General features: G+C 43.9%; 1 protein-coding gene across 5 annotated transcripts in view; it reads right to left on the bottom strand.

Annotated features, from left to right (window-relative positions):
• Positions 1 to 16,936, bottom strand: part of OSBPL6 (oxysterol binding protein like 6) — a 140,187-nt gene that overhangs the window by 45,113 nt on the left and 78,138 nt on the right. For 4 of the 5 annotated variants that reach the window (XM_029071640.2, XM_029071641.2, XM_029071642.2 and 1 more), the window contains exons 3-8: positions 14,849 to 14,941; positions 10,894 to 11,016; positions 8,535 to 8,588; positions 6,159 to 6,272; positions 5,341 to 5,511; positions 2,501 to 2,633 (exon numbers count right to left, since the gene is read on the bottom strand). In XM_029071640.2, coding sequence (XP_028927473.1) covers positions 2,501 to 2,633; positions 5,341 to 5,511; positions 6,159 to 6,272; positions 8,535 to 8,588; positions 10,894 to 11,016; positions 14,849 to 14,941 — 688 coding nt within the window. The remainder of the gene's footprint in view (positions 1 to 2,500; positions 2,634 to 5,340; positions 5,512 to 6,158; positions 6,273 to 8,534; positions 8,589 to 10,893; positions 11,017 to 14,848; positions 14,942 to 16,936) is intronic. The other variant, XM_029071643.2, reaches the window with a different exon arrangement.

Genomic DNA, 16,936 nt, shown 5'->3' with positions numbered 1-16,936 from the left:
CGCATGTCCACATGCAATGGCAAGGAAAGCCCAGCAGTTCTGCTCCTTTCTCCATATTTATCCCACCCCTTTCATTTGAGGATGAGGTAGCTTCCACTGGATGAACAGCCAGTTAACCCTAAATCTAGGTCATGGATTCTAATCCCGGCTCCACCACTTGTCTGCTGTGTGACCTTGGGCAAGTCATTTCACTTCTCTGTGCCTCAGTTACCTCATCTTAAAATGGGGATTGAGACTGTGAGCCCCATGTGGGAGAGGGACTGTGCCCAAACCGATTTGCTTGAATCCACCCGGGCACCTAGTACAGTGTCTGGCAGATAGTTAGTGCTTAACAAATACCCCACATTATTATTATTATTAGAATAGGATTACAATAACTATAATCTAAAGGTATTTTTTACAGTAATGGCAAGAAAACTACCCAGTATTTATACACAGTCACCACATAATCGTTTCTATGTTTTATCTTCATTGTCATGTGTGACTTCCCTTAACTCAGTAGCTACAATTTTAACCTGGGCTACCTTCTCTGACCTCCCAAAACAGACAGACTGTAATGGTTTAAGGCTCTGAAAGAATAGACCAGTTTCTGCTTCTTGGTTAAATATGAATGGAGTTTATAAAACTGAGAGCAAACATCACGTTTCAACTTTTGGGGCACTGGATCAATCCTATGTCCCAAATCCTGAAATGCAGATAGAGCTGATCAATATAAAAGCTCAGGAGGTGGTGATTAGAGGACTAACTGCACTGTCTCTGGGGTTTCTCCTCAGACATTATACAAGCAGCGTCGTATGTGGCGAGCAGAGTTAAATGCAGCACTGACAATGAATATTTCAGCCATATACAATTGCTGCAAATTTCAGAGGCGAAGTCCCTACGAAGGGGCATCCAAAAGTTTGAAGGACTCTCCAATGGAATGAATGCTAAAGGCATGAGAGTAGATTTTTTTTCTAGGGTTCTCATTTTCATTTTCTTTTCATTTCATTTTTTTCATTTCTTGGCTAATCTGTCACAGAGAGTGGCCTCCTAAAATCTGCCCAATGATACAAGTAATTATACATGCTGAAAAATTGCAAAAATGAATCCCAAGGCTTTTTCAATTATTAAACATTTAGAAAATGCCTTGTGGGCACTGAAGTTCGCTGTGATTACTTCTGCATACGCAGTGTGAACCGTGTGCTCTGAGGGAAATGTTAGCCAAGGTAAGGCTGCCTTAATTGTCTGGAGCCACTGACAGAACCGCATGTGAATGAGGTGAACTATCCAACCGTGTTAAAAAAAAAATTGAGGAACTCTCAATTCTCAATTAAATCTCAAGTGCTAGAAATTGTACTTTTAATTCTCACTGACATCAAAAATGCTAAAAAAATAATAGCTTTCAATTTTCCAAGAAGAAGCATAGCCTAGTGGAAAGAGTATAGGCCTAGGAGTCAGAGGATCTGGATACTAATCCCAGCTCTGCCATTTGTCTTGCCAGGTGATCTTGGGCAAGTCACTTCATTTCTCTGTGCTTTAGTTTCCTCATGAGTAACCTGGGGATTAAATCCTCCTCCTTCTTACTTAGACTGTGAGCTCCATGTGGGGCACAGATGCTGTCCAACCTGATTATCCTATATCTACTCCAGGGCTTAGTACAGTGCCTAGCACATAGTAGGCACTTAACAAATACCATAAAGAAAAATAGCTATGAAAGAGTTCTTGACACGGGCAGACACGAGCCAGAGTTACATCCCTCTTAACTGCCACTTCAAGATTTCTGGGCTTGTGTCTTCTAGATTGTAAGATCATTATGGGCAGGGAACATTTCTACCAGCTCTGTTATATTGTACTCTTCCAAGTGCTTACTACAGTGCTCTTCCCACAGTAAGTGCTCAGTTAATACAATTGACTGATTGATTCGCACAGTCACTGGTGGGACTTAAGTAGATATCATTATCCTGTGATTATAATCACTCACACGCATATTCACATCTCCATCTTCCTCATATCTGTGAACTATGAAAGTGTCAGTCTCCCCGGCTAGATGGAAGGTCCTCAAGGGCAGGGATATCTAAATGTCTAGTGCAGTACTCTGCCCACAGAAGGTGATTAAAAAATGCCGTCGATATAATGTATGCTCTGGCAAGTGATATAAGTCCATATCATCATCAGTGGCATTTATTAAATGCTTACTTTGTGCAGAGCACTCTACCATGCACTTGGAAGAGTAGAGTACAACAGAGTGGCCAGTCATGTTGCCTGCCCACAACGTGGATTTCAGAACACATCTTTGCGTACTTCTAGCCTCAAGAAACAAGACATGCACGTGGAATACAAGCAAGGAAGGAAAGAGGGTACAAGCAAGTTGCTTTTGTGTTAAGGAGAAAGTCACCAAAAAATAACCAATGACAACTAACATCTCTTTAAATGGCTACTGTACAAGCATACGGATGAAGAAATCCCATATATGTACAGAACTGCTTCTGCAGAAGAAATAAGAGAAGTAAGAGATACTGACCTTCTGCACACCTGTCCATTTCTTCAGAGTCCTGTAGCCAAGCAACTACTTTACTCTGGCCAGAAGTGCAGGTTGCAGGAAGACTACTGCTACAGGGAAGAGGAGGCTGCCACAGAAAGCTATTGGGTTGAACCTAACGAAACAGATATATGGAACAAATTTTCAAACAAAGATACTATTTGGAGTGCTCTATTGAGAGATGTTTTTGCTGGACGTCTTAGAAAGATGGCATTAAGTAGCATAGCATGAGGCTGTCCTGTTCACCTGAAACAGATAGGAATCCTCTCTGTCAGGGACTCGGTTATGCCTTTCAACACATCAGTCCTTGCAAAGCACACATGTATTTGGCATTCCTTCTGCTCTTAGCTCAGGAAGTAGCCCCTTGTGGGGGGGTGTGGATGGAAGAGAGAGTTTTAATGGTATTTGTTAAGCGCTTACTATGTGCCAGGTACTGTACTGAGCACTGGGGTGGATACAAGCTAATCAGGTAAGACACAGTCCCTGTCCCACGCGGAGCTCACGGTCTTAATGCCCATTTTACAGATGAGGTAACTGAGACACAGAGAAGTTAAGTGACCTGCCTACCGTCACACAGCAGACAAGAGGCAGAGCCGGAGATTAGAACACCTATTTGTGAGAGATATCACCCTAGGTCAGCATTCCAGACTTTGTCAGCTGATTGGAAATCACATGCTTACTTTATAAAGGAGTCTAGAGCATAAAGTCCCTTGATACTTTCTCTATATGCAAGTGATCTCTAGAAAAGAAGGATCTGAGATATACACCATGGTCTTAACAGTGAGCCCAGTTCCTGCATGGTCTGGGCTTATTTCCTATTAAGTTAGGCACTTTGGGATGGGGAGGGGAGACGGGGTTGAGGGGAGGGCATTAACTCTTTCAAAGAGCTAAGTGATTGGCTTCCTTGTAGGTACAATGAGGGCAGCAGTCATCAGTTCTCTCCTGGTATGAAAGAGTTAATGCCCCTCCCAAAGTGGGTAATTTCCATCGCATGGTAAATTTGGATCCTTGAAGTGCTTACACCATGTAAATTCCCCTGAAAAATATCTATTTCTTATTAATTTTTTTTGGGGGGGGGTCGGCATCTATGCTCTTAGTGGGGAGAAAAAAACCCAACTAGAACCTTTCTTCCAGAACCCATCCCTGACTCTAATATTCAATTACTACACTGATTTTCCCCCTTTCTAAATTACTGGGATTGGAATGAAATGCACACTTCGCAAGCCCAGACTTATTTATGATCCACCGAGGGCTCTAAACTGATTATCATTCCAGAGATTCATAATTTGATACTTAGAATGCAAACACAAGTGATAAATAGCCCTTTCTCTCTTTCAATTACATTTTGATGAACAGAATGGGAAATACTTCACCAGACTAACACAAAAGGGTAACTCATTTCACTGGTAACTGAAGACATTGTGGAAGATCAGTGTGGCTTAGTGGGAAGAGCAAAGGCCTGGGAGTCAAAGGATCTGGGTTCTATTCTAGGCTTTGCTACTTGCCTGCTGTATGATCTTGGGCAAGTCGTTTAACTTCTGAGCATATTGGGGATTAACCCCTCTCTTTGCCCTCCTGCTTAGACTGTAAACTCCATGTGGGTCAGATACTGAGTCCAACTCAGTCTCTGACCTGATTAGCTTGTATATACCCCAATGCTTAGTGCAGTGCTTGGCACACAATCAGCACATCACAAATACAATTATTTACTATTAACAATAATATTGATAATAATAATTATTATAATGATAATAAAAGCCCAAGACTTTTCTAATTCCCGAACAAACAGTAGGTGAGGAATCAGTTCAATCACCTCACCCAGCAGGATCATCATATAAACTGAGAGCAACTTTGAAGGTATTTCAGATTATCATCAAGGCTTTGGAAGAGAAGAAAAATGAGTGCTGTTTTATTTAGAAAAAGGATCTCAATTCCTCTTCCTCAAGCTGGTTCCAAATCAAGGCAGCTTCCATGCCTTTTAGTCGATATTCCCCAGTGGCAGCAGAAACAACCACAAAGAAGTTCCTACAGCCAGGTTTTTTAATGGTATTTGTTAAACACTTACTATGTGCCAGATACTTTACTAAGAGCTGGGGGAGATACGAGCTAATCAGGTTGGACCCATTCCATGTCCCCCAAGGGGCTCACAGTCTCAATCCCCATTTTGCAGATGAGATAGGTGAGGCACAAAGAAGTTAAGTGATCTGCACAAGGTCACACTGCAGGTATGTGGTGGAGTCAGCATTAGAACCCAAGTCCTCTGACTCCCAGGCCCGTGCTCTCTCCACTAGGCCATGCTGCTTCTCCCTTGTGACTCTTGCCATAAGGACCTCCTTAATTCACATGTCACCCCCCATCTTCCCATCCACTAGGGTACCTTTCGTGAAGGACAAGGTTAGCACAATATTTGCTTCCAGTAAAATCTGACTGAAATAGAATATAAAGCCTAGTATTCCAGAGAACACTTAGAGAAAGCTTGAGAACTCTTGGGGGGATTTAATCCATGAAAAGGGAAGAATTATTTCTTAAACAGCTTCTTTCCCAACCGCAAACCCAATTTTCCCTGATATTCTGGCCAAATTAAGGTACTTCTGAAGTGATGACACTTGGCTTACAAGAAGCGGAGGAGCACATTACCTCCTTGAGTGAATGTGCATTTTAATTTCTCCTTGTTAAAGCAAATGCTTTTGTGTTCCCATGGGGTGATCAACTGGGGATTGGCAAATCCAGCCTCGAGTACAATCCACAGTTTTTTGTGTTTTTTTAACGGTATTTATTAAATGCTTACTATCCTCCCTGATTTCCGTCCTGCTGAGGCATACCTTTCCGTCTACCATGGCCATGTTGGCGGCTGGCGAGGATTCCGTCGTGGAGGTGGAAGGAAAGATGTGGAAGCTGGCGTCCCGCGGAGACCGGACAATCTCATTCTGGCGGTACAGGCGGTGGTGCCGCAGTCTGGACACCCAAGCGTCAAACCAGTCCTGGGATTTCACCTGAAATCAAGCAATCATATTTAATGAGCATTTACTGTATGCAGAGCACCATACTAAGCACTTGGGAGAGTACAATATAACAGAGTTGGCAAACACATTCCCTGCCCATAATGAGCTTATGGTCTAGAGGGGGAGACAGACAGTAATACAAATATAGTTCAGATAGATACATTAAGTGCTGTGGGCTGAAGGAGGGGTGAATAAAAGGTGCAAATCCAAAGTGCAAGGGTGACTCAGAAGGGAGTGGGAGAAGAAATGAGGGCTTAGTTGGGGAAGGCTTCTTGGCGAAGATGTGATTTTAACAAGGCTTTGAAAGTGGGGAGAGCGGTGGTCTGTTGGATATGAAGAGGGAGAGCATTCCAAGACAGAGGAAGCACATCGGCCAGGGGTTGACGGCAAAGCAGATGAGATGGAGGTACAGTGAGAAGATTGGCACTAGAGGAGCGAAGCATGGGGGCTGGTTTCTGGTCTCAAAGCAGTGAGCTGAGGTAGGCGGGGACGAGGTGATTGAGTGCTTTAAAGCCAATGGGAGGAGATTCTGTTTGATGCCAAGATGGAACAAGATCAGAAGGGCGGGCACGCGTAAAACCCTCCAAGGTGCAATTCTTAATGTGAGAAACGGTATGCGGGAGTTAAAGACGCTGGACCTTCAGGTGGTAGATGTGCTCTTCCGTGTCCAGGTCTATCCTCCGCGCCTTCTTTTTAATGGACATGACGGATAAGCCGACGTCGATGCTCCCATGCACTTTGCCCTTCTGAATCTGAAATCACAAGATGTGTAAGTAGGATGGCACTTCCGCCTTATTGGCTACTTCTTCACTGACTAAAATTGAAATCAACTCAGTGCAGGGCTTCGGGCTTTTAACCAAAACAAGGGAAGCGGTGTGGGTGAACTGATTATCAAGTATGTGTCCCAGTGCTTGGTAATAATAATAATAATGTTGGCATTTGTTAAGCGCTTACTATGTGCCGAGCACTGTTCTAAGCGCTGGGGTAGACATAGGGGAATCAGGTTGTCCCACGTGGGGCTCACAGTCTTAATCCCCATTTTACAGATGAGGGAACTGAGGCACAGAGAAGTTAAGTGACTTGCCCACAGTCACACAGCCAACAAGTGGCAGAGCTGGGATTCGAACTCATGAGCCCTGACTCCAAAGTCCGTGCTCTTTCCACTGAGCCACGCTGCTTCTCCGATACAGTGCTCAGCACATAGTAAGCACTCAACAAATACCACATTATTATTAATCAATCACTGGTACTTACTGAGCACTTACTGTGTGCAGGGCATTGATCTAAGTGCTTGGGAGAGTATAAAGGGTGGTAGATACATTCCCTGCCTATTATCATCATTACTATTACCTAACTCCGTAAGGAAGCTGAAGATGCTTCAAAAACGTGGACCAAAGACAGACCCAAATCAATTTATGAGGGGCTTGCTGAAAAGGCACACAGACTGGCTGGGGAAAACAGCAGGTAGGCAGTGAGGTCTTTGGATGCACTTTTTTTAAAAAAAACTATATTTGTTAAGCTCCTTCTCTGTATTAAGAGCTGGGGTAGATACTAGCTCATGCGGATATCTCTTAAGTGCTTAGTATACAGTGCTCTGCACATAGTAAGTGCTCAATAAATGCCATTTATTGAGTGAGTGATTAAAATCCATTGCTAGTCTCAGACTGAGAGTGCAAGGTAGCAATTAAAGCTAGGAAACATGTCTGTAGGGGACCAAGCAGGCTATCGAATGCTTCTCATTATGGTCCGTTTGGTTTTCTAGCCATTTGTCTCTTAAACTTCCTTTCTTTCCTGTCTTATGACTTCTTTCCCTTCCTCCTTGAGGATGCTTAGGCCTTTCTCTACTCATCCGTAGCACCCGTCTCTCCCTATATCTTAGCCCCTTTCTACTCTGCCTCAAACTGAAAACATGAAGGCAGCAGGTCTACCATTCTAATGTCCTCTCCCAAGCTCTAAGTACAGTGCTCTGCACACAGTAAATGCTCAAAGAATACCACCGATTTTTTGCAATCCTTTGCTGACAGTGCCTCACAAAGCATTATGCGTGCCATAATAAAAAAGACTCTGCAACCCAAATGAAAAATTGCAAAACCAATTATCCCATCCCTGCCAAGGTCCAGGCTGGGTCCTAATCCTGAAACACCCAAGGTACCCCCCAAAACTGTAGACCCAGGGACACCCAGTGAGATAGACACACACACACGCACACAAAGTGCTCTTGACAAAAAATAAATTCCAACACAAATAAAAAATTGCAAAGCCAATTATCCCATCCCCACTAAGGTCCAGGCTGGTCCTAATCCTGGAGCACCCAGTGTATCCCCAAAAGCTGTAGATCCAGGGACTCCCAGACAGACAGACAGACAGACAGAGACACACACACACACACACAAAGACACAAAGTGCTTTCCCAATAGAGAAGCAGAGGAGCCCACCTGGGCCACTGCATCATTGGCAGCAAAATCATCATGCGCGTGTGGCCGCCAATCACCAGCTCTGCCTCCAGTGACCGCCCCCCATTCCCATTCTGGCCCACCTGTGGCTTGTCCCACATCAGCCTGCTGCTCCTTAGGGGCTGATGGGATTGGGTCGGGGTAGGGGAGATAGAAATTCTCCTCTCTTTTTCCACTCCAGTAAATCCATGGAGTGAACTCTTACGTGACACCTATGCAAGGTGGAGAATCAATCTTTAGGACTCCTTGGTCCTAATCGAGAGTGATAAAGGGTACACATCCGTGTCTGGGGTTGTCATGCAGCTTCCACGGAGAGAAACGGAAGTGGTACCACATCTTCTTCATGAACGTGTCCAAAACGGCACACCAGGTTGGCTAGAATACATGGAACCCACTTGCCACACCCCAGAGATCCGGCTGCTTACTAAAGCCCGACTTCCAAAGAAGGCACATAAATAAGCAAAGGAAAGCACAGCCAGAGGATTTGTGTCACGGCGGTGTTTTACTCACGCCAGGCAGACTTCCAAATCAATGGGAGACAAAGACCGACCTGTTACTTACATCCATTGGAGCCTTTGAATACTTTAACATGCCATTATCCAGGACAAAAAAGCGCTGCAAGAACCAAACAGTTTGAGTTAATATATAAACTCCCGCACGCAGAACCAATACTGTACAGTTCTTCCCTAGGGTGAGTGATTAATTCTTTCATTCTCTCTGGCAATAAACATGTGGTGTGTTCGACTTGTAGAAGCCACCAGCATCCTGGAACAAGCTGCCCTACCTCTTCTATCTCTGAAAGGATTAAACTGTGACTACAAAATACGGTGCCTGGTGTTGGCATATAATAGTCTTGTTCAATTTCCAAAAGGGGTGTTCTGTCTTCCCACTCTCTGACCCCGTGGAATCGTTCAACCTTTCATACAACTGGATGCTAAGATTCTGCATTGCCCTCTTCACTCCCTGTGCACAGGGCTAGAGGAAAACAATGAGATGTCCATCCCCTTGATTCTATTTATTGCTATTGTTTTTGTCTGTCTTCCCCGATTAGATTGTAAGCCCGTCAATGGGCAGAGACTGTCTCTATCTGTTGCCGATTTGTACATTCCAAGTGCTTAGTACAGTGCTCTGCACCTAGTAAGTGCTCAATAAATACTATTGAATGAATCTGCCACTTGTCAGATTATGTGTGACCTTGGGGAAGTCGCCTCACTTCTCTGTGCCACAGTTTCCTTATCTGCAAAATGGGGATTAAGACTGTGAGCCCCATGCAGGACAGGAACGATGTCCAATCTTTTATTCATTCATTCATTCAATAGTATTTATTGAGCGCTTACTATGTGCAGAGCACTGTATTAAGCGCTTGGAATGAACAAGTCGGCAACAGATAGAGACAGTCCCTGCCGTTTGATGGGCTTACAGTCTAATCTGCCAACCATGTTTTTACCCCAGCGCTTACTTAGTACAGTGTCTGGCAGATAGTAAGCACCTAACAAATACCATAAAAAGAAAAAATGGGAAGATCGGTTCTTTGCATGCTGAAAGCTAAACTTTGTCAACAGACACCAAATTATTCCTATAGTCTGTCCCTCGGCTCCCCATTCTAGGAAGACCAGGAGAAAACACATCCACAGAAACAGAAGTTTCCACCTAAGGCAACTTTGAAGTGAATAAGTAGTTCATGGTGTCCCCCTATTTGAGCTGGAGATGTTAGGATGCCTTGCTGTTCCTATCTGCAAGAATTTTTCTCTGCTGGAAAAGGACCCTGTGTTGCATGGACAACTGGACTCATGAGCACCCAGGATTTACTGACAAGAAGCCACGGTAATGGCTCTGATAAGGAAACTTGGGAGCACCAGATCTGGGGAGACCCACTTAGTAGGTGACAACAACAAGATGTGTTTTGGTTTTTTTTAAATGGTACTTGTTAAACACTTACTATGTGTCAGATACTGTTCTAAATTCTGGGGTAGGTAAAGATTAATTAGGTCAGACACAGTCCCTATCCTGCGTGTGATTACCAGTCTAAGTAGGAGGGACAAGTATTGACTCCCCACTTTTCAGTAGAGAGAAATTGGGGCAGAGGGAAGTTAAATGATTTGCCCAAGGTCACAAAGCAAGCAATTGGCAGAACCCAAATTAGAACCCAGGTTCTCTGAGCCCCAGGCTCTTGCCCTTTCCACTATGCCACACTGCTGTTTGAAGGTACAGACCTGGGAAAGTAGCTCGGCCCCCAAGGATCATGAGATGATCAACTGAGACAACAGCCTCCCATGCCCCACAGACCTGTGGTGTTGGAAACAAGGCAGGGAGCAGGGAGGGTAGAGGAAATGGAAATGATTTTGGACCTCTACCTGGTGTACAGTGAAGTTCCAGGGAGGTTATGGTCATTTTGAAAAACTCATGAATTTCGGGTGAAAAATGTCACAATGGTTCACCTGCCACTCAATTTCCTCACCCTCCAATATCTCTCTACCACTGCCTCCAACCACTGGAGTGTCTAGGCAGAGAAGACAACAGAGATCAACTGAGTCAAAAGATGAGAAGCTTGTCCATTATAAAACTGGGCTGGAAGGCTCAAATGGGAGGAAAAAAAGGGTTTCTAGCTCCCCCTGGACCCACCCAAATATAAACAGTGTCATGGACTTTGGGCCTAGGGGCAATTTCACTGGGCCTAGAATGTCAAACTTGGTTACACATGACCCATCTCACGAGGTTCCAGTGGAATGAGAGAGAAGACAGTGAATTGTTAAGATGAAGTCCTATGTGAATATTTGTGAATATCATCTCTCTGTGTTTTTCACACACACTCAGACACACACACACTCATTCTCTCTCTAAATGGAAGTCATGCACCAAGACTTAGAACTTTTCCATACAGATTCATGATCACCTGTTCAATACGAGATCAGATACTCACCTTGTGCCAGCCTTTTAAAGGCCATTTTCTTTTCTTCAGCATGAATCCTTCATGTTTGTCAGGTTTCTGGACATTGGTCTGTCCTATCTTCAGCCCTTCTATGATTTCCCAGCTGTCAGCTTCCTGATAGAAAAGAATTTGGTTTTTTTTTCTTAAAAAAAATCACATTTGAATCAATATGATGCAACTGGGCTTAAAAGAGCAAACCTCTTACAAGCTGTTGTAGATAGACTGAGAACAAACTGTTCTTGAACTTGTGCGTCTCCCTGACTCCAGGTAAACAAGGAAGCATGATCAGCATTCTGGTCAGAAAATATGGTTCTCTTCTCTTAAAGTCCACCAGAAACCCAGGCCTATCTGAAGGAACACAGCCCCACTACAGGTCTTACGCTGGCCACCACACCTATTTGTAGTAGAATGGAATTCAGACGATGGTCACTTGAAATATTTGAAACCCATTCTCCAGAGAGTTAGTCATTTCTTACCGTAAATGATTTCAATAAAATGTTTCTTTTAAAGGAAAGGAGTCGAGAGCTCATACAGATGGAGCTTGGCTTTCAAGTTAGAAGACAGAATGAGGATACAGGGCCTATGTGTCTGTTTAACCCAGAGAATGTTATTGTAAATTTTTACCCTCTTCAGCCAAGTTGTATGGCTTCATAGCGCAGGAAGGTCTTATTCATTCATATGTATCCCAGAACACTTCAGGAAATACATGCCCTGAGGAAGGCAGTTGTTTCCTGAAGCATTCTGCTACCAATTTAAAGTCACACCCCACCACGACCCCCTTCGGTGGGCCTTCTGAAGGCCCCTTTTGTATCAAAGTGGTAGCAGTTTGGGTGGACAGGAGGCCGAATCAGGAAGATGATAGATGTCCATGGGATTAAGCCACCTGTTCGGTACCTAGAGGACACAACCCGATCCCAGCTCACGCCCCAACCACTTTTCATTTTCAATCTGATTAATTTCAAACTAATTAGGGTTAGGGTGATTATCACTGGTGATTATTGCATGCTTACTGTTTGCAGAGCACTGTACTGACAGCTTGGGAGAGTACACTATAACAGACTTGAATAGACCCATTCCTTGCCCACAATAAGGAGTTTACAGTCTAAAAGAACAATCGCATGGCGTTAATGGTGCTGTTTTCTTTAAACGAGAGAAACTGCTTTGGAGAACACTTCCCCTACATTTGAGAAGTCCCCCTCACTCCCCCCAACCAGCCGTCCTGAAAGAAAGGATCAGCCAGTCCAATGATGCTGCAGGTCCAGCCAAAAGGAGCTGTTTGAAAACAGCCCAAGTCCCTGTCTGGGCATCCCCTGACTAAACCCTCCTTTCCTCTTCTCCCACTCCCTCTGTGTCGCCCTAACTTGCTCCCTTTATTCTTCCCCCCACCCAGGCCCACAGCAGACACACATTATTTATTTATTTTATTTATTTATATTACTGTCTGTCTCCCGCTTTAGACTGTAAGCTCGTTGTGGGTAGGGAATGTATCTGTTTATTGTTGTATTGTACTCTCCCAAGCACTTAGTACAGTGCTCTACACACAGTAAGCCCTCAATAAATATAATTGGGTGAATGAATGAGAGGTTCACAAGGAAGCACCCGGTGTCACTGATGTTCCTGGTCAACCTGTGGCACGAATAGAGCAGCTTCCCTTTTGGGTCCGGTCTGGAGGAACCTGCTGACAGTCTTACCTCTGATCAGACTCCTTCCGGAGCTACTACCCTGGCCTCCTAAGTGTGCCAAAGACAGGGCTTTGCCCATATTCCCCTGATGCCAATGTATAAGAGAGCCCTGCATACCAAATGGAAATAATACGGGCACAAGGCATCTGTGAAAAGCCTGCATATGTTTTCAATTTGGCTCTGCAAATGTACCCTCCTCTCCCTGTTCCTACAAATAATCGACTTTTTAGGACCACTTAGCAAAGCGGTCTCGGAGGCTACTTGTTCGGAACGCTGGGCAGTTAAGTAAGTAGGGCATTAAGTTTTCATGTATTTGTACATATCCAGTCTCGTGCTCTCTCTCAGGAAGCATTAACTGTACTTAGCAAGTTTTCCATCTTCAAAGTTCATGTGCATTACATCTCTGTAAAACGGCCTTTTTCTTTCAGTTACTAGTCACAAGCTCGTCATCCCTGGTGGAGCAGGAAGAATTCTTTTTATAATTTGCTCGAGATAAACATAGTTAATAATATATAGGACGGCATGAAATAAGCTTCAAATAATTAAACCCAGGATAAAGCAACCTATCTTTGTGACACCACAACTCCTGATTTCCAAAATAAGTTTCTTCCTCCCTGTGTTCCCTCCAAGGTAAAAACATTGCTGTGAGAAGATTCCACACGCTTCTGAAAATAGCTCAGTTTGATGCAAGTATTTCTGAACAAGTGATCAAATAACTTAATTCTTGGCAAATGCAGGATTTCCAAAAATATTTCCCCCAAGCCTAGGAAATTGGCCAGTGAATAAAGCTAAACAAATCATTGTCACCAGGGGATAAAAATACCACATCACAAACGTGGAGGTCTTTGGGTGGGTCATGTGAAATAGTTGGGTCATTCTGGCGGTGATTAAGGAAACAATTAAGTCCTCTAGATTGTAAACTCGCTGTGGGTGGGAAGCGTGTCTACCAATTCTGCCAGTCTTGTCCTCACCCAAGCACTTCGTACAGTGCTCTGCACTCGATAAATATCATTGATTGACTGACTGAACCACAGAGAAAATATATTAACTAGAGAGTAGACCTTGAGTCTTCTGCATTCTATTTACTACCCTGTTCCTACTGCCCCACATGGTGTTGAATTCCCCAATCTATGGCTTAGGTGGGGTCTCTATCTTGCTCTTTGACAGTCAGAGATTTTCGTCACACACAATTCAGGAAGGGTTGTCTGCATTAGTGACAATTTTCAAAAATAGAGAGAGCACCAAATTGTCCACATATCGATTAATTGCAATCAAAAGTGGAATGTTATATGAATGTCGGTCCTTGATTTTTTACTAAAAAGGAATGAAAAGTCCTAATGTAGGTATAACTTTTTTTAGTTAAGCACTTGCTATGTGCTAGGCACTGTACTAAGCACTGGGACAGATACAAGGTAGTCAGGTTAGACGCAGTCCACATGGGGCTCACAGTCTCAATCCCCATTTTATAGAGGAGGTAACTCAGGCCCAGAGAAGTGAAGTGACTTGTCCAGGTCACACAACAGACAAGTGGCAGAACCGGGATTAAAACCCAGGTCCTCTGACTCCAGGGCCTGTGGTCTTTTCCATTAGGCAACCCTGTTTCTCTGATTTGATTTCCCCATTGAAAGAACTGAAGAAATGGTATTTCCTCCTCTGGAAATGATACTTTTTAAAAGGAAATTATTTAAGTAGGAGTTCGAGCAGCACTTACCGAGTGCCCAATTGGTGCAGTGCACTCAGCTAGGTGCTCTACACATGAGTGTTAAAACAATACAAGAGTCTGAAGATGAGTCTCTGGTGTTTCCCGGAGGCTCCTGTGCCGTGCGATTCTCACACTGCTCCGGCCCATACTCTCCAGAATTTAAAGCTTTTTCTCCAGCAGTGCCTGAAGATTCACATATTCCACTCCAGGGCTCACGTTCTATTGCTTTTCCTATTGGCTGACTGGAAATACCAATGGCTCAGGTATAGGCATTTGGGGCTTCCACCAAAATTAAACCTGGAACTTCATCTCTGTAACTGTGGGTAAAAGCCTTCTCTCTTCTACCCCGTCTTTCTCCAGATGCCCCAGAAAATTCAACCAAGGGGCCATCGAGGCAGAAGCAATGGGAAGACTGGACTCTTCTTCAGTCTCAAGGGCGGCCCTAGTGGTTTCGAGGGTGAACACTCATTCATGACAGCAATCCCCTCCCTCCCCCTCTGGGGCCATGCGGCTCCGGCAACACATTGTGCGGCCTCAGGTATCGACCCATTCCCTCACTGACCTTAGAGAGTGAGACAGGCTCAGTTTCTAGAAACTGCCTGCTTACAGATGGTTCATGACCAGCAGAGGCGTTCCTCTCTAATATGTATCCCCCCTAAAAACAAATAAAAGCAAAATAAGCACCCAGTTTCAGACATGGTATCTCATCCATTAGACAGGACCTGTAAATAGCAGGTTACATAGGTGACTCCCAACGAATAAACACAATGGTGACCACATTCCCAGATGGGCTAAAGTCAACAGTAAAGATGGTAACCCTTGCGGGATGAACTGCAATGTTATTTTTGCCCCTTTGCTTGTTCAGCTGAAGCATTTCTTTGCAAATGCATATTCAATTCTTGCCCTGCAGATCAGGATCACGTGAAATGAGAACTGTTAGCGTCCGAGCTTGCTATACAAGGAGGATGGCTGATTCTTCTGTAGCTGCCAAATGTCTGGAGGAGAGGGTACTTAGAGGACTTCAAAGCCCCCCAAAAAAATCTCAAGCAGAAGCAGAGCTCCATTCTCTTAACACATCATGGGGAAATCACAGGATTCAATCACAGGATTCAACTTTCCAACTCCCAAGGGGATGTGGCTCCAGGCTGAAGTAAATCCAGGCCTCCACCTGTTTCCTAAATTCCATTGGTGGTGCCTTTGTGGAAAACTGCTACTGAAAGGGATTTGCTTTGCAGCCTGATTTCTTGTGGTGATTCAGCTGGAATAATTACCTGCTGGTAATGCTCATGCAGATCAGGTGGGCCTGGGCTGGAGGGCTTAGAATAGGGAAATTTGGTCACATGGCAACCAGGATGCTGGTGGACCCATCCCCACCACCATTCTGAGCCCAACTAGTGAGGCAGTGGAGGTCGGGCACAATGGCATAGAAAAGGCCAAGATGGCCTCCCTATCTCTGATGCTCTGCTGCTAGGGGGGAATTGCAGGTGGAAGGTGGGATGTGTGATGTGCAACTCTCTTAAGTGTTTCGTGTCTGCCATTCAAACTGCTAATATTCAATGGGCATTCTGTAGGAAGCAAATCAGATTCACTTGTGACAGTTTCTTTAAAAAAAAAAAGAAAGAAAGGTACACCCTAAGCATATATATATCCACTGAGGGGGCAGTAGGCTTATTGAAATTTCAAAAGGGCTGAAGGAAGAAGTAACTATTCAGCAGCATGATTGGAATTGAAAAAAAAATTAAAGAACATTATCACTCCACAGTACTTTGATATCAATTCTTTGCTCCACTGGAGAATAGCTTTTCGGTTCTTTAGTCATTGTTTGGAATGCAATTATTTTGAAAGATAATCATTCAAATCTCTAATTCTTTATCATCTTAATTTTCCACACAAGAAAAAAACCACTAGAGAGCAATATCATCTAAGCCAAATAAAATATGGCCAGACAAGAGAAGGTCCAGATTTTATTTTTTGGGCCAGTTTCTGAGCTTGAGGTTTTTTTCACCTTCATAAAATGAAAACTGATCTCCTTTAAAAAAAAAAAATATGTTGATTATCTTAAATTCCTTGTGGGCAGGGAATGTACCTACCAACTCCATTATCTTGTACCTCACCTTGCCCAGCTGCTTAGTATAGGTGCTCTGCCCATAGTAAGTGCTCAATTAAATATGATTGATTCTGCAATGTCACTCATTCATAATAATAATTAAGAACAATGTCTTAAGCACTGGGGAAGAAATGGCTTAAATCAGAAACAGCTCCAATCACATATGGGCCTCACAATCTAGGAGTTAGGGAGAGGGACTAGCTTATACCCATTTTACAGGGGAGCAAACTGAGGCCCAGAAAGATTAAGTGACTTGCCCAAGGTCACACCACAGGTCAGCGGCAGTCCTGGGGCAAGACCCAGGTCTTTCTATTAGGCCAAGCACGCTCTCTCAATGGAAGGGAAGTATTTAATGCAATGGATCTCTATATAACATGTCCTTGTTTCCGGGATCTAAGAGACTGAAGTTGCTTGCTTGCTTGCTTGCACTTAAAGTGGCCGAAGATATTGCTATGTTGAAAATCATTTGCCCTTGATAAGAATCAGCCTTCCCCTAAAAGTGTGAAAAATACCTGGAATTATAGAGGAAAAAAACAATGTGAG

Source organism: Ornithorhynchus anatinus, chromosome 9, assembly GCF_004115215.2.
Source record: "Ornithorhynchus anatinus isolate Pmale09 chromosome 9, mOrnAna1.pri.v4, whole genome shotgun sequence".
In the NCBI taxonomy this organism is placed as follows: Eukaryota; Metazoa; Chordata; class Mammalia; order Monotremata; family Ornithorhynchidae; genus Ornithorhynchus; species Ornithorhynchus anatinus.
The sequence above is the reverse complement of the archived record's forward strand: the minus strand, read 5'-3'. Positions and strand labels throughout refer to the sequence as shown.